Source organism: Cebus imitator, unplaced genomic scaffold (genome assembly GCF_001604975.1).
Source record: "Cebus imitator isolate Cc_AM_T3 unplaced genomic scaffold, Cebus_imitator-1.0 Scaffold612, whole genome shotgun sequence".
Taxonomy (NCBI): Eukaryota; Metazoa; Chordata; class Mammalia; order Primates; family Cebidae; genus Cebus; species Cebus imitator.
Genome location: NW_016107927.1, coordinates 553,238 through 577,093, shown reverse-complemented (window position 1 = coordinate 577,093; position 23,856 = coordinate 553,238). Strand labels below are relative to the sequence as shown.

The 23,856-nt window shown below is 40.0% G+C and overlaps 1 protein-coding gene and 1 non-coding gene across 2 annotated transcripts in view; both read left to right on the top strand.

Moving 5' to 3' along the window:
* The window catches only part of BMPR1A (bone morphogenetic protein receptor type 1A), a 175,239-nt gene that overhangs the window by 127,333 nt on the left and 24,050 nt on the right, over window positions 1-23,856 (top strand). The window contains exons 4-7 of the mRNA XM_037734391.1: window positions 10,962-11,124; window positions 13,368-13,470; window positions 20,698-20,794; window positions 20,936-21,035. Of these exons, the coding sequence (XP_037590319.1) occupies window positions 10,962-11,124; window positions 13,368-13,470; window positions 20,698-20,794; window positions 20,936-21,035 (463 nt within the window). The remainder of the gene's footprint in view (window positions 1-10,961; window positions 11,125-13,367; window positions 13,471-20,697; window positions 20,795-20,935; window positions 21,036-23,856) is intronic.
* Window positions 10,528-10,683, top strand: LOC119469257. The gene has a single exon (XR_005198064.1). It is a non-coding gene; the product is annotated as a U1 spliceosomal RNA (small nuclear RNA).

The window sequence follows — 23,856 nt, the reverse complement described above, 5'->3', positions numbered from 1 at the left end:
GCAATTATCTTGCCTCAACCTCCTGAGTAGACGGTACTATAGGCACGAGCCACCAAGCCAAGCTAATTTTTTGTATTAAAAAATTTTTTTTGACTAAAAACTAGAGATGGGATTTCACCATGTTGGCCAGGATAGTCTCAGTCTCTTTACCTCGTTATCCACCCGCCTCGGCCTCCCAAAGTGCTGGGATTACAGGTGTGAGCCACCGCGCCCAGCCGCCTGTAATTTTCTTGACATTTCCCTTGTGATTCCAAAGTGGCTACTGTTACCTGCATTTGAGGCAGGTAAAACAGGGAAGGGGTCAGCACTGGCCTCAACTAGACCTGATACCAGGAAAGCAAAAGTGTTGCAGATTTTATCTTAAGTCTTAATCATTCCTAATCAGAAGAGCTACTGGAAAACAGGGAAACAGGATTGTCACAATTGACTTATTAGATTAATCTATATCCATTGCCTAGGGCTGGATGCGTTGTTTCCCCCAAACAAAATCACAAGTTTGGTTAACTAGGATAAGGGGTAAAATAGATACCAATTGGGCAGCTAAAACGGTTTGGGAGAGATTTTATCTTTTCCATCAATTAGAAAGTTTTCCTCTACAAGTAATTAAAAAAAATTTTTAATAGCTTAAACACGACATTTGGGGCTTGGTGATTTTTTTTTTTTTTTTTAAATAAAAGCTTAAACAAGGAGAATATGGTAACACACAAGAAGTCTGGATATAAGGGGACTGTAGTTAGTTAATTATGTGGCTCATCAAGACCCAAGTTCTTTGTCTTTTCAACTGTGTTATCTCTAAATGTCAGATTAGCCACAGTGTCACAGTGTGGCTGCTGAGAGACCAGACATCACATGCAGATGAGGTAGGTTTTAATTGACAATGCTCAGTGAAAGAAGAGGGATGAATATTTGTTTGTGTCTCTTTTTAGTTGATAAATCTTTCTCCAGTCTCTCCCTTCCTTTCCCCAACAGACTTCCTTCTAATCTTAGTGGCCAAAATTCATTATATGCTCTTGTGTTAAATCACTGGCAAGGGGAATGGAACTAAAATTGTTGGGTTAGACCAACAATGCACTTAATATATGTATACACGTGCACATGCCTGTTGCCAGCAAGGGAAGGAGGAGAAGAATAAGAGTATCTGTTGCTGGGTACCACATTTGTCAACCTGACATCATGCATATGCCAAAGTACTCATGTTGCTATGAAATTTTCAGTTCCTTTTCAGAGGGTTCTGTACCCTATTAATCCAGGACTTCTGGCTGGTGTAAAGCCCTCTCCTTCAGGTCCAGATGTGTGTGCCTCTTCATGGTCCAGCAGTGTGTGGCTAAAAGCAATTATCAATGCACAATATACCCAGGATCCAGTGATGAAAATTAAATGGGTTAAGTACTATATAAAACTCCCACTCAGAGGAAGAAAAGTTGGAAACAACCTCAGTATTCACTGCTCCATAGCTTGTAGATTAAGGATGCTTAGCCTGTTTGACAGCCTCCAGTTTTATTTTCTAGGAGGATTTGCCTTGTCTCTGGTGTTCCTTGGCTAGTGTTTCTACCTTCATGGTCACATCTGACATGGGATTAGTGGAGGACGATCTTTCTGGAAACCAAACAGCTTTAGCAACCTGCTTTCTGTTAGCATGGAGATCTGATTACTGGAAATTGTCCTATGGATTAAAAACTCACCGCCTGAGTCAGCCTGGAATATCTTTGGCATTACAGTTCCTATAAAGTTTTAGTAGTCCTGCATTCTGTTTGTTCCAGTCTCTTCGCTTTTGTTCCATTAAACACAGTTAAATATCTTGTCTAGATGTGTGTTCTGGGAATATCTGACCTAGCCACTGGCCTCAGCTTTGCCTATTCTCCTGGTCCTTGGTTTAATGACCTCCGCTCTGAGGGACTCTGCTCCTTTCCCTTGCTAGAAAATGACCTGCTTTATTTGGTATCATAGCACTTATCTATGAATAAATATTAAAGTAGTACCAAATGTCGGTATTTATTGGTCTTTATTATCTTTCTCCATCTAAGACTGTAAGCTTTCATAGATACAGGACCTTGTTTTGTTTACTCTTCCAGTCACCCGGGGCCTAAAACAGTGGCTAGCACTGTGTACTTACTCAGTACGTTTTTGTTTAATGGATGAATACAGTTAAAGTGAAAAAAGCAAGTTGCAAAACTACTTTCTTAGCCATATATTTTTACACTGACCAACCCAGTAGCAACAAGCACCTGTAACAACCCAATTGTAGAATCTGATTATCTTTTTTTCACTAAGGATCTAGAACTCCTTGGAGAAATCACTGAGTCTGGCAGGGAAAGAGCAAGGTGATCTTGGAATATCTTAGCCGGAAAGTAAGGGAAAGTTCAAAGGATTCAGGGACCTGTTTGAATTGGATAATAATTGTAGTGAATTCAAACAAATCAAATATGTTTAAATCCATGTGCTTGTAATGACACTTAAGAACAAAATTAGTTAGGGTTGGGGGTTATGGCTCACACCTGTAATGCCAACACTCTGGGAGGCCAAGGTAGGAGAATCACTTGAGCTTTAAGAATTTGAGACCATCCACAGCTAAACTTGGAGTCCCTTAAAAAAAAAAAAAAAAAAAAAAAGAGTTTGAGACTAGCCTGAGCAACATAGAACTGGCCTCTACAAAAACTTTTTTTAATTAGTTAGTTGTGGTGGTATGCACCTGTAGTCCTGACTGAGGCGGGAGGATCACCTGAGTCCAGGAGCTTGAGGCTGCAGTGAGCCATGATCACACCACTGCACTCCAGCCTGGGCAGCAGAGCAAGACCCTTCTTAAAAAAAGAAAATGAAAAAAAAACAAAACTCGTGGTTACTGTTAAAAGATGCTAATGAAGTCATTAATTTTGAAAACTGGTAAACAGAAGGGAAAATCAAGCATTAATCTTGTCTTTCTTATGTGAACTGTGCCACCTATATCCAGTCAGTAGGTGAGGGAAAGCATCTCATCGATGTATTCCAAGTCATAAAAAAGAAGAGAAATGATAGGATTAGATACATTATTTTATACTATGCCAATTGAATTAGTGAATCTAGACTTTAAAAACAGATAAGCAGACATTTGGTTCCCTCTTCACTGCAACGTACAGAGTAGCTTCATTTCAGTGCTCAGTAGGCACATGTGGCTTGTGGCTACCATACTGGACAGCATAGCTCTCGAGCTGTAGTGAATGTACCATTTACAAAAGCTATAGAGAACAAGAGGTCATGTTCAATGATGCCAGGAGGATGTGATCAGAAATTCCAGACTGTGGTAAATACTATTCTGGTAAATACCGGGCAAGTTACCCAGTGTCTTCAAGTAAATCTCAAGGGCAGGAAGAGGAAGGAGAAACCAGTAGAGTAAGAGACTTGGAGACAACCAACCATGATGTGTGAAGCTTATTTGGATCCTGATTCAAGGAAACTACTAAAGCAGTTTGTAACATTTATGATACAGTTGGAAATTAGAAAGCAATTTATAACAGTTATAAAATTTGGAAATTTAAACATTGCCTTGATGTTTGATGATATTGCTAAGGATAAGGAATTACTATTAATCCTTTTAGGTGTGATTAATTGTGTTTGTTTTTTAAAAGTCTCTATCTTTTAGAGATACACATTGAAATATTTGCATATAAAAGGACATATCTGGTATTAGCTTCTTAATTATATGAAAGGGGGATGGAGTGAAACAAGAAGGGCCATAAACTGATCATTATAAAAGCTGGGCTATATGGGTATGTGTGGGTTCACTGAACAGTTTTCTCCACTTTCATAAAAAGGTTTCTGGCCAGGTGAGGTGGCTCACACCTGTAATCCTAGCACTCTGGGAGGCTAAGTCGGGTGGATCATGTGAGGTTAGGAGTTTAAGACCAGCCTGGCCAACATGGTGAAACCCCATTTCTACTCAAAATACAGAAATTAGCTGGGTGTGGTGGCATGTTTCTGTAGTCACAGCTACTCAGGAGGCTGAGGGGGGAGGATTACTTGAACCTGGGAGGCGGAGGTTGCAGTGAGCCAAGATCTGGCCACTGAATTCCAGCCTGGGCAACAGAGTGAGATCCTGTCTCAAAAAAATAAAAAGTTTTCTGGAAGAATACTGTATTTATAAACATATATATGTAAATGAATAGAAAAATGACTAGAAGCATGTACACCAAACAGATAACTGGCTATGTTTAAGGAGAGGGAGGGCAATTGGATGGGGCCAAAGAGGACTTTTTGGTTTACTTGTGGGGTTCAATTTTTTTTTTGATGCTATGATAATACATTCTTGTTTTATTTGAGTATTTTAAAATGACTTATAGGAAAAATACTAATTTCAAGCATATGCCTAAATAGAATAATAAAGAGACTCCATGAACTTGTCACTCAGCTTCGACAGTATCAACTGATGACCAGGGCTGTTTCCTCTCTGCCTCTATGCACTTCTCCCATACCCACTCCACCCTTGGGTTATCTTGGGTAATTTTGAAATAATATTTCAGTTAAGTACAAGGTACCTTGGCCAGACACGGTGGCTCATGCCTGTAATCACAGCACTTTGAGAGGCTGAGGCAGGCAGATCACTTGAGGTCAGGAGTTCGAGACCAGCGTGGCCAGTATGATGAAACCTCATGTCTACTAAAAATATAAAAATTAGCCGAGTGTGGTGGCTGTAACTGGTAACTGTATCCCAGTTACTCAGGATCCTGAGGCAGGATAATTGCTTCAACCCAGGAGGCAGAGGTTGCAGTGAATAGAGATTATGGCACTGCACTGGGTGATGGAGGCTGGGTGATGGAGCAAGACTCTGTCACAAAAAAAAAACAAAAAGAATAAGACACCTCAAAGACCACATACTCTGATCATAATGCAATAAAAGGAACTGAATAGCATAAACTTTTTTTGAGCATTTTTTTTTTCTGTGTGAGAAAAGAGTCTTGCTGTGTCGCCCAGGCTGGAGTGCAATGGCATTATCTTGGCTCACTGCAAACTCCACCTCCCGGGTTCAAGTGATTCTTCTGCCACAGCCCCCCAAGTAACTGGGATACAGTTACAGTTACAGCCACCATGCCCGGCTAATTTTTGTGTTTTTAGTAGAGGCGGCGTTTCACCATGTTGGCCAGGCTGGCCTTGAACTCCTGAGCTCAGATCTACCCACCTCAGCCTCCCAAAATGCTGGGATAGCAGACATGAGCCACCCTCCTCAGATGATCTACCCACCTCAGCCTCTCAAAGTGCTGGGATTACAGGTGTGCTCCACCACACCCAGCTAATATTTTTAATTTTTTGTGGAGACCAGGTCTCAGCATGTGTCCCAGGCTCGTCTTGAACTCCCGAGCCCAAGCGACCTGCCTGTGCCTTCCAAAGTGCTAGGATTACAGGCCAGAGACACCATGCCTGGCAAGCATATGGAATTTAATGCAGTAACTATATTCATGTTTCCAGAAGCTTTATTTTTTGCCACTGAATGACATCATGGATGATACCGCATGTATGTGTCAGAGTCACTTCATTCTTGATAATGGGTTCAGAACCAACTTTGATTAATGTTAACTGATTGACGGTAATTTTTATGTTCAACTGAAATACATCTTAACTATAATTTTTATTGGCCTCTCAAGAGTGTCATAAATTAAGCCTAATCATTCACATATTATTCCATCAGATGTGGAAAGCCCATTCCTGTGCTTTCTGACCCTGCCACAAAATCCTTTCTTTTCTTCTCCCTTTAATGTTCCCCCGAGACCAACATAGTACAACAGAACCACCTTTGGCAATGGAAATTTCTGTATCAGTAACTTGCAAACTATAGCCCACAAACTAAATCCAGCTCATTGCTTCATTTTGTGCTGCCCATGAGTGAAGAATGGTGTTTTTGCATTTTTAAGTGACTGAAGAAAAATCAAGAGAATATTTCGTGATACACGAAAATTATATGAAACTCAAATTTTTTTATCCATAAGCAGTTTTATTGGAACACACCCATGCTCATTTTTGTACATGTTGTCCAGCTGATTTTGCATTGTATCAGCCGAATTGAATAGTTGTGACAGAGACCTTCGGGCCCCCAAAATCAATACCTGTTTCTATACCTATACTGTCTATATGATAGCTACTAGCCAAATGTGGCTTTTGAGCACTCAAATTGTGACTAGTGTGGCTGATAAACTGATTTTTAATTTTACTTCATTTTAATTCATCTACATTTTAAGTCGTGTGTGGCTAGTGGCTACCATATTGGACAGCACAGTTGTAGACCTGCCACCTTTTCCCCAGTTCTTGCCTCACTGTACTTGACATTCCTCCTGCTGATGTCTTCCTGGTTTCTATTTAATTAATTATGCAGATTATTGTTACAGAACTCATTAGGGATACTGCCATTGCTGATTATCTCATATGTGCAGTGCATCAGTAGCCCATTGGTCTCACCAACCATTTGCCATCTGAGTTCTTTCATAGACATTTTATCTTAAGGTTGGGGCAGAGGACATTCATCTGCTGTAGAAAAAGGAGGCCAATAAATTATTGGGAAAGTGTGAAAAATTACTTAGCCGGGAATAAAAGCTAGTAAAGTCACCGATGCCGAAAATTGCCAGGGATGACAAGGACCTGTAGATAGTCATGTGCCTCTTGTAGCTGTTTGTCTCTTTGTATGTGTACATTTTCATGTTTTCCTGAGATGTTTTACTTAAGCATGTAAGCTCTTAAGTATTTTGTGTGTGTTTGTTTTGACATAAAACCGATACCCCCAGTCCACCCCAGGGCTCGTAATTTATACCTTGTAAATACACGGGACTTGTGGGTGGAGAGAGATTGACATATTCTGAACTGACAGAAGGCCATGTGCCAAGCAAAGTGATGATGGAGAGCCCTGCAGGATCCAGATCATCCTGGGCCCTGGGAGCACACATTGAAGGAGCTTGGATTTTATTTTGAGTGCATTGCGGAGCCATTGGTTGATTTCAAATAGGAATGACAGATTTGTGTTCATAGAATGTCTCCGACCCTGTGGGAAATAAATCACAGGGACCAAGAGCAGAAGCAGAGTGACCAGTTGGAGACATCTTACCTTAGTAAAGGCATGATGTGATGGACCTTGGTGACAGCAGCGGAGTTGGAGAAAAATGAAAACAATTGATGTACATTTTAGAGATTGAGTCAGAAGACTTCGATTAGACCAGGTTTGGGGCAAATCAAGAGTTCCATTTAGGACAAGTCAGTCAGGAGATGCCTAAGCAGGTCATGGCTAGAGGGGTACATCCAGGAACCATCAACAGAGAGTGGATGCTGTCACCTAGGGAGAGCGCAGAGAAGCTCTTGTGTGCTACTTTTCTTTGTATTCAGTATCCACTTGATGAAATCTTGCAAGTTTTTAAGATGTACCTTAGATTTCATTATTTTTGACACCTAAGATGAGTTTGGGTTTTGACACCTAGGATGAACTTCTTTGTTTGGTTTACATAACACCTTCATATTTTGTCACTTTTTCGTGTTTTGAGATGGAGTTTTGCTCTTGTCACCCAGGCTGGAGTGCAGTGGTGTGATCTCTGCTCACTGCAATGTCTACCTCCCAGGTTCAAGCGATTCTTCTGCCTCAGCCACCCAAACACTGGGACAGGTGCCTGCCACCGTGCCTGGCTAATTTTTTATAATTTTTAGTAGAGACGGGGTTTCACCATGTTGGCCAGGCTGGTCTCGTACTCCTAACCTCAGGTGATCCTCCTGCCTCAGCCTCCCAAAGTGCCGGGATTACAGGTGTGAGCCGCCGTGCCCAGCCTTGTGTTTTGTCACTTTTCACATTGTATTTATTTGCTTTTGTGCTTATTACTCCTCTGCTTCCCACCAAGTTCCTCAAGGCCACATATGTGGCTTTGATGCCACATCTTTGCATTTCCAGCATTTAATACCTTGCCTGCACATAGTAGATCCCTAGTAAATATTTTGTTGAATATTTGGCATAATATAAGCTCCAGATATAGCTATTGTAATTGAGGTTTTTTGGTCTTGTAAATTCAAACAGTATTCTAGGAAGTTTCATGTAACTTGGAGCTTTTCAGGTTATCAGTGATCTTTTAGTGTTATAATCTTTGTTATTAGTAACATCTTCATTTGGATGCTATTTTACATCTAGCTTAAGCACCTTAATAGATATTCATTTGATCTACCTATAACCTCTTGATTTGAATTAGGCAGGAATTATTATCATCATTTTCTATAGATAGAGAACTGAGGCTCAGAGAGTAACTTATCTGTGCCCATAACTGGGACTTGAACCCTTCATTTCTTGCTGTTATCTCAAGTGATATTTCTGCCACACTAAACTGTTTTTTCTGTGTCACTAGATTTTTGAAAAATCAATTGCTGTGATACATTATTTACTGTTTTTTCTCCAGAGTTGAATTGATCATTGTCTTCTGTTAACCTAATAGGATTTTAAAGCTGGTTAGTTGACCTCACCTGTCCAGTAGTCCTGTAGTGATATTGAGTAAGTGAAGCCTGGAAAAGTGACATGGCTTGCCCAAGACCATCCAGCTAGGTAAAGCGGGGTAGGCCCACGGTAAAAAAGAATCCCACCCTTCTCATTTCCTGCCCAGTGGATTTCTTCCCTTCATGTACCTCCTGCTTTCCCCCACCCCATCTTTTACAGTTGATGTTTCTTTCTTTTTTTGAGTTGGAGTCTCGAACTGTCGTCCTGGCTGCAGTGCAGTGGCGCAATCCTGGCTTACTGCAACCTCTGCCTCCCAGGTTCAATTGATTCTCCTGCCTCAGCCTCCTGAGTAGCTGGGATTACAGACATCCACCACCACACTCAGCTAATTTTTTGTATTTTTAGTAGAGACGGAGTTTCACCATGTAGGCTAGACTGGCCTCAAACTCCAGACCTCATGATTCACCTGCCTCAGCCTCCCAAGGTGCTGGGATTACAGGCATGAGCCACTGCACCTGGCCCTACAGTTGGTTGATGTTTCTAACATAAAGGAGATCTTTCCACTTTGTAGCAATCAGTTTATAGGTCTAACCGAAGCGTTGACATTATATTACGGAATTTATTTCTGAAAGGAGAAGGTAGGTGAGGGGGATGGGTAATATATGTATATACACAAACTTCCAGCTTTTTTTTTTTCCTCTAAGTGTTTTCTCTCCTGGCCAGGCACAGTGGCTCATGCCTGTAATCCCAGCACTTTGGGAGGCCAAGGCAGGTGGATCACTACATGTTGAAACCCTGTCTCTTTTAACAAAATGCAAAAAAATTAGCCAGGCGTGGTGATGGGTGCCTGTAATCCCAGGTACTCGGGAGGCTGAGACAGGAGAATCATTTGAACCTGGAAGGTGGAGGTTGCAGTGAGCCAAGATGGTGCCGCTGCACTCCTCCAGGCTGGGTGACAGTGAGACTCTTGCCTTGGAAAAAAAAAAAAAAGTGTTTTCTCTCCTGTTAATATATACTCATGGGGTAGCAAATTCCTTTACTAAGTATTCAGCATAAGAAAATAAAGGTTATTGGCCAGGCATGGTGGCTCATCCTTGTAATCCCAGCACTTTGGGAGACTGACGTGGGAGGATTGCTTGAGCCCAGGAGTTCAAGACCAACCTGAGCAGCATAGGGAGACCTTGTCCCTACAAAGAATTTAAAAATTAGTGGGGCGTGGTGGCACATGCCCTTGGTCGCAGCTACTCTGGAGGCTGAGGTGGGAGGATCACTTGAGTCTGGGAGTTTGAGGCTTCAGTTAGTTGTGAACACGTACCTATACTCCAGCCTGGGCAATAGAGTGAGACCATGTCTCCAAAAAAAAAAAAAGTGATGATTATTAAAACTGAAGACATCGAATCACCAAAACACTTTATTTAGCAACACTTTTTCTGTTATCAGTATGTGCATATGTGATTTTTTTTTTGTCTTTTCAGTAGTTTATCTCATCAGTATGGTAAATGTAAAGTCAAGTCTGCTTTGTGCCTTGAACCACTAATTTAACATTTATAATGAAATACATATACACTCATCTCTTTGGTTCTGCCCTTTCATTCCCTTGAGAATAACCCACAAAGAATGGTCTAGCTGAGTCAGAGAGAGAGAAAGTAATGATTAGAACAGTTGTTTTGGTTCTGTTCTGCTTCCAGCCTGAAAGATTTAGTGCCAAATATGACAGTATCTGTCATTGCAGGCTACTAGACTCTAGTGTAAGAATGTAGTTCCATTTCTGTGAGCTAACTGCTGCCCTTCTGTAACTTTCAGTTTCTGGCAGCATGGTCTGGAATCAAACCAATGACCTTGAGGCAGAAGTCTCCAGATAACGTGATTGGTCCCCATGCTCTCATGATTTCCTTACTTAAGCAATTAAAGGCGAAAGCAAGATGCTTAGTTAACTCCTTTTCTGCGTAGAAGCACAAATAAAGGACTTGTTAAAAAGAGCTAGTCATAAGTTTTAAACCAAGGAGTTACAAGAAGAATCATAATTTGTCTGTATTTAATCATTGGAAACTCTCACAGACTTCTCTGAAGTCTCCCCGTTTTGTGCCTTTCTTACAAGTGATGACTGTATATTTACCTGGCAGGGGAGATATGATCACGAAGGTGGTTTTCCCAGGGCAGGGTGTATTCATTGCACTCCAGATGTGCTGACCGCTATGATTTCCCCTGGTTACATTTTTTTTTTAATTTAAGTTATTTTAAAAATATAAAAAACAAGTTTTGACTGTATTCTGCCCTGCACCACTCTTGTTTGTCCTTCACTAGTGCAGAAATTGTGATATAGCTGTCTTCATATACCCCACGATACCTGGTGCAGTAATACTCTGCATAATAATTTATTAACAAATGACTGTTGGGTGAATTAAATTTATATTTCTAAAGAAAAATGTTAACTGTAATTATTGTGATAAGAAAGCTTAGCAATTTTTTCTCCTTGAAAATTGTAATCAAACAATTAGTTTTTCAGAAATGAGTTACTTACAAATTACATATTTGAATGCAGGACAGAATCTAGACAGTATGCTCCATGGCACTGGGATGAAATCAGACTCTGACCAGAAGAAGTCAGAAAATGGAGTAACCTTGGCACCAGAGGATACCTTGCCTTTTTTAAAGTGCTATTGCTCAGGGCACTGCCCGGATGATGCTATTAATAACACATGCATGTAAGTATTTTACGAAGTCCTTCTTAAGAGTTAAGAGAATAGAGTTGCATGTAGTGCTATTTTAAGAATTATTAAACTTGTCTGAGGTTCTTTTTCCTTCATATATGGTATCTTTCCAGAAAGCCAAAAAGCTTTTTGTTTTGTATATTAGAACATTACTCCATTAAGTGATTGATAGGTAAGTTACTGTATTAGAATTATGTTATACTGCAGCTTTTAAAGTAAGTTCAAAGGGATTTAGTATTTGTTTACCATCTGATTTTTTTAAATGATCTTTTAATCTTAAAGTTATTGATGCTTATTTTTGAGAACTTAGAGATTACCAAAAAAGAAACCAAAAAGCTCACCCACAGCCTGCTACTACTTTTTAATTAAAACGAATTGTTTTAAACTATAGATGGTGTCTTGCTTTGTTGCCCAGGCTGGTCCTCAAACTCCTGGGCTCAAGCATTCTTCTACTTCAGCCTCCCAAAGTGCTGGGATTACTAGTGTGAGCTGCCACACCTGGCCTCCTACTTATTCTTTTTTGAGACGGAGTTTCGCTCTTGTTACCCCCCAGGTTGGAGTGCAATGGCACGATCTCAGCTCACCGCAACCTCCGCCTCCTGGGTTCAAGCAATTCTTCTACATCAGCCTCCCGAGTAGCTGGGACTACAGGCCGCGCCACCATGCTCAGCTAATTTTTGTATTTTTAGTAGAGACGGGGTTTCACCATGTTGACCAGGATGGTCTCGACCTCTTGACCTCGTGATCCACCCACCTCGGCCTCCCAAAGTGCTGGGATTATAGGCGGGAGCCACCATGCCCGGCCCTCCTACTTCTTAATTGGTTGAAATGCTTTGCAGATATATGAGAACCATATTGTGTTAATTAATTTTACGCTTTTTTCTTACCTGTGAACTTAAGGAATCCAAATCTGATTTATAAAACTATTTTAATTTTTCTACTGTATTTTATGTTAACTATGAAACATGTTTATGTATGATCATGTAATTCTAGTACACATTTGTTGGAGGCACTGACGTATTGACTTAATAAAACCAAAAAAATTCCCTGAACAACTCAGCCTCATCAGTCAGTTAATTGTCTCCTTGTTATAAAAACAATAATGAATGTTGTGTTTTGTATTTTCTTAATAATTGTATGCTCCTTGAATGGACCAGATAGAAAGCATGTAAACTCGTGAACCCATGTGATGACCACCGGGTCTTAGGTTTGCTACTTGTTCCCTCATGGTGGTGGGCTCTGTGTGGCTGAGGTGACTAGTTTTCCATTTACACCTTCCTGGGAGTTTGCCTGCAGGGGACTACTCCCCACTATGTCACCAAATAATCTTTTGCGAAACTTCTTGCCTGTAGCACCTGCCTGATACAATGGGTTTTCTGTTAGTACCTTAGTAACCCAGAGTAAAACTGAATCATCTATTTTAACAGAATTCTACCCCACACTTAACATTTTCTCCTAACAGAAAACAAAGAATTCTGCAAAATTCTTCTAAGTAGAAGCAGCACAATTCCTGATACTAACAATAAATAGGAGTATAGAAAAAGCTCTTAGAAATTTCTCTCATACCTGTTAAAGTCTGTATGAATATATTAAGGGGAAACTCCAGGACACTAACACTAAAATGATAAGAATTTCATTAAATATAGGTATGTAAATTGATTGAAAGGTTATTTCAAAGTTCTCCCTGTTTTCCTATCATATTCAGTAAAAGATGCCTTTCAGGCTCTTGATTAATCTGTTCTTCCCAATTTCCACCCCCCCCCCACCGCTTTTGTTTTTGGTCATTGAGTCTATTTGTATGTTTCAGAGAAAAGTTCGTTTTTATCTATTATCATGTACAATATGGGAATACTGAAAATATGAGTAAAAAGAGACAAGTATTTTAAAGTATATTTTCCAAACATGACTTACGTTATAAAATTTTATAAATCAGCTTTCTGTGATCACATGCCTGTGATTAGCAAAGAAAAATCACATAACTCACATGTAGAGGACTTGTTTAGTAGAAATCCTTTTCTACTTGACATAGGATTGTCACTGGCTTTTTAGATCTTAGCTCAGATATAACTTTGATTTGTCTTAAAACCTATTTGACTTTGCCAATAAATCACATGTGAATGCAATTCTGAATCACAAAACAAAATATTAAAGGCCATCCATACCTGTTCACATTCAGACTCAAATTTCATTAGTACTTTTTATGTGAATTTATGTTTCATTTTTTTTTTCTGTTTTAGAACTAATGGACATTGCTTTGCCATCATAGAAGAAGATGACCAGGGAGAAACCACATTAGCTTCAGGGTGTATGAAATATGAAGGATCTGATTTTCAGTGCAAAGTAAGATATAATTTGGGACCCATGAGACAGAGGGAGGGGCCGCATGAAAGCATGATTTCTCCCTAAGAGAAACATGCCTGAGGCACACATTGCTGTATGTTCACATCAGTAAATGTGTTGGAGGAATGTATACTGTCTACATTGTGTCCTGTATTCAAATATATAATTTATAAATAAATCATTTCTGAAAAGCTAATTGATTACAATTTCCCTTTTTTCCTTTTTTTTCTTCCATAGACTGTGTCTGGCTCTGTTGTCCAGGCTGGAGTGTAGTGCTGCGATCTCTGCTCACTGCAACCTCAAACCAGCCTCTCACCTCAGCTTCCTGAATGGCTGAGACTACAGGTGCATGCCACTACACCTGGCTAATTTTTGTTTTTTTGTAAAGATGGGGTTTCACCATGTTGCCCAGGCTGGTCTCAAACTCCTGGGCTCAAGCGATCTGCCCGCATTGGCCTCCCAAAGTGCTAGGATTACAGGTGTGAGCCACTTTTGCCAGCGTGATTACAATTTTCTTTTTTCCCTACTCGGGAGGCTGAGGCAGGAGAATTGCTCGACCCTGGGAGGCAGAGATTGCAGTGAGCCGAGATCTTTCCACTGCACTTCAGCAGGGGCCACAGTGAGACCCTGTCTCAAAAAAAAAAAAATAGATAAATAAAAATCTTTTTTTAAGTTTCAACCATCTTTGGCTACTGATTACAACTTTCAATGAGAAAAAGTTTCTAAGATTTCTTAACACAATAATTGCAGCTAACTTGTTTCTTTAAAAATAAAAATTTTATTTAAGTAATACGATTATCATAATTGAAATTCCAGATTATTTTACTATAAAAAGTTTTAAATCATTCTCGGTTGTCATGACTGCAAAAATGATATTTTCACACTTATTTGTAGATTATAACATTTACTGAAAAGACTTGTGAGATATTGGCAATAACCTTTGTATCACTCGGAGACAACTTAGAAATGTTAAAGATATATTGCAAACTCAAGGGAAACCACTAAAATTGAAAAAAAAAATGTTAAGGCCTTGTAAGGAGGTGTTAGTGGGGCTACTTTAAAAGCAGCAGCAAAGGAATCAGGATGGTAATAGCTTATGAGCATCCTGATGGTCCTTGGTTATAAACCTGATTGCTTCAAAATTCTGGATAATAATTTTGTCCCAGGAGATCCTTCCAGTGTTTCCAAACACCAGCTCCAGATAGAATTGTTTGTGCATAATTTAAGTCCGAGCTATGTTAGAAAATTGTTCCTGTTATTTAGAAATTCTCAGGATGGATAGAAACCTTAGAGGTTACATGTTTCAACCTCTCGGCTAATATTTGGAATCACCCTCTTTGCAAATGACTGCAAATCTATCTTCCTGTCTGACTCTTTGGACCATAGAGAACAAACCTAATCTCTCTTTAAGGTGACAGCCCTTTACTAAGTAAAAAAAGTGCTTCATCCTGCTAGTCTTTGCCCAGTGAAAATAGTAGTTCACAGTGACCTCAGCTGCTCCTTATATGATCAGCTTTGGAGTTATTCACTCTCCACTTCCTCAGTGTAATAGGCAGAATTGAGTGTGGTCTGACCAAGGAAAAAAATAGAGAATAAATAACCCTATTCCCTTTTTCTAAACACAGCCAAGTCTCGTGTCAGATGTTTGGCAGTCACACCATATTCTCGAACCATTGAGCTTTCTGTCGGCTGAAATCACCCTGTTACTCATGCGGCTGCTGAGCCACATCTCCTCCACTCTTCATTGGTGCTGTTGGTTTCTTCACACAAACAAGTAGATGGGAATGGAATGAGTTTTCCTATTTAGTTGTTATATACTTGCCTATGTGAATTTTATCTTATAAGTATCCTTTTTTCTAATTTGTTGGGATTTAAAGGATGCTAATTTAGTTGTTCCAGTTTTAGGCTATTTGCATATTTATCAACCACACATACTATACATTTTTTTAATCACTTAAAAAAATTGAATAAAGAGCTATGGTTAGGGCACTGAGCCCAGCAGTAATAACCAGTGTCCTACAGGCCCCAAGAGTAGGCCTGTCCTAAACTGAATTTACAAGTTAGTAGTTAAACTTGACAAGCTGTTCAAGTCTATATACTGCTATGAACCTTTGGGCAAGGCACTCAGCTCTCTTGTTTTCTCATCCATGAAGGAATTATTGTAAGGATCAAGTGATATACATGTGAATAGTTTAGCATAATTGGCACATAGTAAGGGCTTAATAGATGTCAGCTTTGACCATATTGATTCTCTAACAGCCGTCTTCACACTGTTACCCGTATCCCTGGGTACACTCAAACTGTGTTATACAAGGGTAACAAGCACGTAGATAGTTTTAAGGGAATTGGTTTTTGGATCCTGAACTTCCGTAGGTCCTGTTGCTGAATATTTCTTTGCCTGAGAACAGAAACTTCTCAAGCATTTTCCAGCAGTTCTCTTTCCCTTCCTCTCTTCATAGTCACCCCCTCCTAGTTTACAAATTGAAGGCCTGAGGTGTAAAACTTCAAATTTCCAAACTGTGTTGTAATTTGAAATAAAGACATCAGTATAGGCTATGTGGGGATATCAAATAAGTGTTTACCTGACAGATGGTTTTCAGTTGTTTGCTTTCAACCAAGTTGCTAGATCATTGAAAATAATTTTTGATGATAGAATCTTTATGGCATTTTTAGCATAGGCTTTGGAAGGACTTTAGGCAATTACGGGCTGGCTCACTCCTGTAATTCCAGCACTTTGGGAGGCTGAGGCGGGCAGATCACTTGAGCTCACAAGTTTGAGACCAGCCTAGGCAACATGGCAAAACCCCGTTTCTAATAAAACTACAAAAATTAGCTGGACGTGGTGGCATACACCTGTAATCCCAGTTACTTGGAGGGCTGAGGCAGGAGAATCGTTTGAACCCAGAAGGTGGAGGTTGCAGTGAGCTGAGATAGCATCACTGCACTCTAGCCTGAAGACTGTCTCAAAAAAAAAAAATGCTGAGATGGGAGGATGGCTTGAGCCTGGGAGTAAGCTGAGATCATATGACTGCACTCCAGTGTGCAGAGTGATATAGCCAGATCTTGTCTCAAAAAAAGAAAAAAAATGCCTTTTCCGGTAACATTTTCTTAAGTTTATATTTAATAAAGATTGTAATATATATATTGTTTTGATCAATTTTATGGTAATAATGATTATGATAAAGGAGAATAATTTTCTAGGACTTAAAGACATACAGTTACAGGAAATAAAAGAATTTATGTACTTACCTTTAATGTGGACAGTTATATATTACTTTAGGACATAATTATTGTGGGAGATACTGAAAGGAAATAAGAGTTCAAGAAGAAATAAGAGTTCTAGTATAAAATATCTCACTGTTAAAAGAAGCATTTGTTCATTTTTTTTAGAAATGATGATAATGGGTATCAAATTGCAATGCTATTTAGATTCTACTGAGTGCATTAGAAACTGATATAACACTTCTATTTGAAAATGATGTAATACTTCTATTTCAAAGTGTCATTGTGTGCAGTAAGCCAGAAATTATTAAATTTATAGTGAAAATTTTTAGGTGTCACCTGAAAAATATGTGAGGGATACATTGCTTTTAAGAATTGGGTTATATCAGCAAAAATTTTGACCAGCACTTACCTAATTTTCTGTATTTCTTGGTAAACATCACCCAAGTAGAGCAACTCACCCAAGCACAGCTCTCTCATGCTCATCCTAAACCTTTCCCCAATGCCTTCACATACTGCCAAGTGTGGTGCAGAACAGACGTGAGTGCCTGTCCCTAGGCCTCGCATTCTTGGTGTGGCACAGAACAGCTGTGAGTGCCTATCATCAGGCCTCACGTTTCTGGCATGGTGCAGAACAGACGTGAGTGCCTATCCCCAGGCCTTGTGTTCCTTCCACTCCCCAGGCTGCACTGGTAAATTTTGCTTACCCTGTTTCCTCCTATACGACAAATTATTTTTCAGAAACCTCGCTACCAGTCAGGCACAGTGGCTTATGTCTGTAATCCCAGCACTTTGGGAGGCTGAGGGGGGGGAGCATGAGATCAGGAGATGGAGACCACCCTGGCCATTGTGGTGAAACCCCATTTCTACTAACAGTACAAAAATTAGCTGGGCATGGTGGCGAACACTGGTAATCCCATCTACTCGGGAAGCTAAGGCAAGAGAATCGCATGAACCAGGGCGTTGGAGGTTGCAGTGAGCTGAGATTGCGCCACTACACTCCATCCAGCTTGGCGACAGAGCAAGATCCATCTCAAAAAAAAAAAAAAAGAAACCTAGCTGCCATTCCCACAAGAATTTGTATTCTCCACATAAATCTAGAAATACAAGTTGACTTGGGCAGAGGGTAGGAGTAGAGAGTGCAGGAAAAGGAAAGGCTGTGTCACCCAAATTTGTAATCTAGACAAACCAGAGTTTTGCCGACCCAGATACATAGTTAACCTGAGTAAGACAAACATGAGATGAGTCAGGTGTTGCTTATTCTTAGTGAAGCCACGTTGGGTCTTTAGGGGCTCATAAGATTTTTGGCCTAGTCTAGAACCTCATCTGGGATTCATGTCAAGCTCAGAGGAAGGGAAATTAATTTATTGAGTATTTGCTATATGTGTATAGTATCTTGGGGATTCAGTATATTCTACCTTGTTTCCCCTAACAATACTATAAAGCAGATTTTTTTTTTTAAGACAGGATATTGCTCTATCACCCAGGCTGGAGTGCAGTGGCACAATTACAACTCACTGCAGCCTCAAACTCTTGAGCTCAAGCGGTCCTCCCACCTCAGCCTCCTTAGTAACTGGGACCATGGGGGGTGCTTCCATACCTGGCTAATTTTTTATTTTTATATTTCTGTGGTATAGCTGTGATTATACCTGGCTAATTTTTAAATGTTTTTAGAGATGGGGTCTCACTCTGTTGCTCATCCTGGTCTCAAACTTCTCTGCTCAAGCCATTCTGCCACCTAAAGTGCTAGGGTTACAGATGTGAGCCACTGTGCCCTGCTCATATTTTTTTAACCTGTTTTTTTTTTTTGGAGACACAGTCTTGCTCTGTCGCCCAGTCTGAGCAGTGTCATGTCTAGAGTGCAGTCTGGAGTGCAGTGGCATGATCTTGGCTCACTGCAACCTACATCTCCCTGGTTCAAGCAGTGATCCTGCCGCAGCCTCCCGAGTAACTGAGATTACAGGTGCCCGCCATCACGCCCAGCTAATTTTTGTATTTTCAGTAGAGACGAAGTTTCACCATCTTGGCCAGGCTGGTCTTGAACTCCTGACCTCAGGTGATTCACCCGCCTTGGCCTTCTAAAGTGTTGGGATTACAGGCATGAGCCACTGCTCCCAGCTAGCCTGTATTTTTTAGCACATTAAAGCCCAGAGATAAATTACTTGGTCAAGGTCACAAAGTGAATAACTGGCAAAGGTAGGATTCCAATTGTTTGATTCCAAAACCCTTGCATTTTCTGTAATATTGAGACCTTATCTCAATATGCTGCCTTAATCTGGTGGCAGAGTCTATTTTTGTGTTCTTTTTTAAAAATATTATTACTGTTTTTAGAGATAGGGTCCCACTCTATTGCCCAGGCTGGGCTTGAACTCCTAGGTTCAACTGATCCTCATGTGTCAACCTTCCAAGTAAGTGGAACTGTAGGCACACACAGTCATACCCAGCTTTTACTCAGCTTCAAGTCTACTTTTTTTCCCTTTTAAATAAAAGTAATGTAATATAACATTCAGTTATCTATTATAGTTTCCAACTCTCCTTCTTTCTAAAGTCTTTAAATCACACCTGTCTTTCAGCCTTCTCTTTTACAAGTGCTATCATCTTCCTGGGATATAATTCACCTGGGTTAGAAGATAGGAACTCATAGAATACAAAAGCATCGTAAGGTCTCTTCATACATTTGGGATGTCATTTTCCACCTAGTAGTGTTCGAGCTACTTTCGTCATCCCTGTCAGCATCCTTCGCAGAGAAGAAGAAACAAGACAGGAGTTGAAGAATTGTACATTTTTGTCCTCATCGCCTACTATCATGTCAGCAGTACACCTGTTGCCTAGTAATCCTTTTCCCCATGCTGCCAGAGAAGCCCTTTCTTGGTTTTTCTTCCCACTTTTCTCTTCTGCAAGGCCAAGCTCATTTTAGCCTTCCTGGAACCCTTCTTGGATGCTTGGCACTTCTTTCATTCATCATTAGTTATGTGCTTTTCATTTCATTAGTCGTGTAAGTTTTCTCTGAATCTGGGATTATTTCAGACTCTCCAGTTTAACCCTAACTCTTCTCTCTCTCTCTGTATGCTCAGTTAAAAGTAAAAATTGTTTAAAAGTTATTAATAAAACTTAAATGTAAACATGTATTTGGAGATTTCCAGATGCTCTTGACCATCTTGCCAACAGAAACTGATGGGCTCATGTTTACCTTTTTAAAGTCATAGCCAATTATATTGAGGCTTTTCCTTTCTGGCCATCTGATATTAAGAATAACATGGTTAATTTGTGCTTACATTCTTGCTACTTGTATAGTGGCAAACAGTTCTTTTCTGTTCACATGTTGGTCCAGAATGGCAGTTCTCCCAGGCTGTGCTGAAATGGCAGCATTCAACTTGTCAGATACTGTATTGTTAATCAAATAAAACATCACTTGTAAGTGCTGCTGCCTTTCTGATGACTGTCCTTCTCTGTGCCAGCTTTCTACTATCTTAGGGACAGTCTCCTCTGGTTGGTGGTTTCTAATCAGCTTTCAGGAATGCTTTCTGTAGTTGCCTTTCTCTCACCATGGATGCTCAACCTGTCTCCATGTCGACCTCATGGCTAGCGTAGGCAGGGTCTGCAGCGGCCTCTGCACGCTCCGCCGCCTTGCTAACCAGCCTTTTCTTTGGACTAGGACACCCCCCACTTTTTAGTCTGATCATAAATCTCATCCATATCTCAGCACCACAGTGAGATCATATGTACCAGATCAGTTTATGATAGTAATTACCTCAGCTCAGATTTGATGTTCTAGTTTAGTGCCTAACACACCATCCACATGGAGATGTTCTTAGGAAAAGCCGTTTTCCAGTTTTCACTATTTCAGCACAAATTTAAGTCTTTCAATAATCTGTTTCTACATATAAAATTTGCAAGTCCTTTTCACTCACTGAATTAGAAATTGTATTTTATGAATACTAAAAAGATTTATTATCAGTTTAAAATACCAAACCATTTCTAATTTTACCATTACTCTTCTTTTAGGATTCTCCGAAAGCCCAGCTACGCCGGACAATAGAATGTTGTCGGACCAATTTGTGTAACCAGTATTTGCAACCCACACTGCCCCCTGTTGTCATAGGTAGGTTAGCCAAGAAAAGTCAGAGCATGATTCTAGTCAAATAACTTCTCTGGTTTTACAGTAACCAAGCTACCTAGAATTTAACACTACAGATTATTTTTTCATTTCATTGTTTGTTTCATTGTTTACTTTCATTGTCAGGTCCATTTTTTGATGGCAGCATTCGATGGCTGGTTTTGCTCATTTCTATGGCTGTCTGCATAATTGCTATGATCATCTTCTCCAGCTGCTTTTGTTACAAGTAAGAAGATATTTATTTTGAAGCAAAATATTTTGTCAAATATTAGATGTCAACTGCTATTTGTAAAGCCAGTTGCAGAAACCATTAACTTGTATTCTCTGGTTATGTATCTCCTTTATGTAAGTAGACTATAGTTCTCTTAAGGAAAAAGGACCTTACCACCAATTAATTAATTGGGCACAATTTCATACTTCTTGTGTGTTCATGAATACTTATAATTTTCTTATTAATGGAATAGTGAGCTTTCTTGTATATGAATGTTTTCAGTCTGTCCCAAGAAGCCCACTATGTTACATTTCTTTAGAAATTTGGAGCTTGAGAGTTATTTGCATGTAGCCATGATTTCAGAAGACAGTTGCCAAAAAAGAATAATAATAAGAGACAGCTCCTAATGGACATAAACTTCAGTAATAAAACATTATCATACTGACTTAGATGGATTAATGAAACAAGTTAGTAAACCCATAAATAAACTCAAGTATATAAAGAAATTTAGTATATGGTAAAGGAAACACTTCAGATTACCGAGGAAAAGACGTTCACATACCTCTATGTTTTTATTATAATTCTTCACTCTCAACAATGGGGTACCACAGTTGAGAAACTGTGTTTTGGGTCTTTCCAGATAATAGACTTGAAACCTTCTGTTAGGGAGGTGATGGGAAAGTCACAAGATTATTTAGACTAGGAGATGCATTGGAGAGGAGAGCTCCACATCTGAGGTAGCCAGCATCCCAATTGGCCCCTAGTGATCCTCACTGCCTGGGGTTCCTCTCCTTGGTCAGTCCCCTCATGTAACACATCAGGGCTGATCTGTGTGACAGATAGGATATGGCAAAAGTGACTTCCGAGTCTACATTATAACAGCATTGCAGCTTTCACCATGGTCTCTGGGATCACTCACTCTGGGGGAAGCCAGGCATCATGCTGTGTGGACACTTAGCACTGAGAAAGGCCCACACAGGGAGGAACTGAGGCCTTCTGCCAGTACCCAGCCTGCAGCCTGTCGGCCTTGGAAGTGAGCCGCCTTGGAATTGACTGCAAGCTCCTGTCAAGCTTTCAGATGAGTGTAGTCTCAGCTGCTGTCTGACTCTGAGCTACCCAATCAAGTCACTTCTGAATTCATGATCCGCAGAAACAGGGAGATAACAATTGCTGTTTTAAGTCAATTAGTTTGGGAGTGGCTTGTTAACACAGTAGTGAATAATTCAGTGTCTGACTTTCTGAAAATTGACTTTCAAGAAGTCTTCTTAGTGTAATTGTCACCCTCAACTTTACTTCCAGAGATACCCACAATGGCCAGTTCCTAAGTTTTTGGGGAATTCCATAATGTAAACTGGTTGCTTCTTGGTTTTCTCAATTTCTAGCCTAAGAATCCGACTTTTTCGGTCTGCAAAGTCAATACTCATTCATCTGCTTCATGAATTCCAAAAATGTTTACTGTTATTTTATCTTTTCTCCTTGCTTGTTAGACAAAGAAGTTAAAAATTATTTATTGCTGTTTTAGTGGGCCAGTAAAAGCAAGCAAGTATGCTCAATCTGCTATTTTAAGCTAAAAGTCCCTTTGTCAAATAGCTGAATCTTTGCCAGTAAGACAGGTGATAATATTTCAAGGTGATTTTAATTTATATTTTTCATATAAAAATACTTTTTTTTACACATTTTTTCCTTTATTACACAAGGGCACTGTAATGTATATGTTATTTTGTTATGTTATGTTATTTATTTAGAGACAGAGTCTCACTCTGTCTCCCAGACTGGAATGCAGTGGCATGATCTTGGCTCACTGCAAACTCCGCCTCCCAGGTTCAAGCGATTCTCATGCCTCAGCCTCACAATTAGCTGGGATTACAGGTATGCACTGCCATACCTGGCTAATTTTTGTATTTTCAGTAAAGATGGGGGTTTCACCATGTTGACCAGGCTGGTCTCAAACTCCTGACCTCAAGTGATCCACCCACCTCTTCGTCCCAAATTGCTGGGATTGTAAGTGTGAACCTCTGCACCTAGCCTGTAATGTATATAGTAAAATATTGTTAAATATCCTTTTATTTTTCTTTTAAGAGAAAAGCCATCTATATTTTTATTTAAATCATGTATTCATTTTGGGAGACCTGTTTTTCCATTGAATTGCTTAGATTTTTTTCTCTGATTTATAGAAGCTCTTTATATTCAGAAATCAACCCTTTGTAATATGAGCTACCTGTAATTTTCTTTTTTTTGTTTTTTTCATGCTGCATTACTGCAGAGCCTCCTATACTTTTCATTGTGGTGTGTCTTCAGACTGCTTGCAATGCCTTCAACTACGTAGTATAGAACCTGTCAGCCAGGTGTGTGCTCTCTAAGCAATAGATAAGATGTTTCTTCTTAGGGAAATCTGTTCAGCCCAAGAGATAAAACCTAAAAATATTGTTGTTAACGCCCAGTGAAATGGTCCAGGCAGATTATCTTATAGTGAGGCTTGTAATCAGTAAACCCTACCCATATACTAGCAGTTGCCAATGAGGGTATCAGGCTGTGAAGAATACTGATCTGTGAGAAACAGGAAACAAGTGAGGTGAGCCTTGTGATTGCCCACTGTCTCCCTGAACAGAGTTTTGGGTTGGGCAACATAGGGGGAACCCAGGTGTACCCGGCAGGCTGTCTCAGTCGAGGAGTTGTGGCCAGAGTCTAGGGAGTCGGTAGCCATTGTAGTTCGTAGGCCAGAGTGCTGGAGAGGAGCGGGCCTCACAGAGGGCTCCAGACCTGCAGAGGATAACCGTCAAACACTCAGCTGCGTACTGAGCAGCACTGGCATGTGAGGAAGCCACCAAGCCTGGGG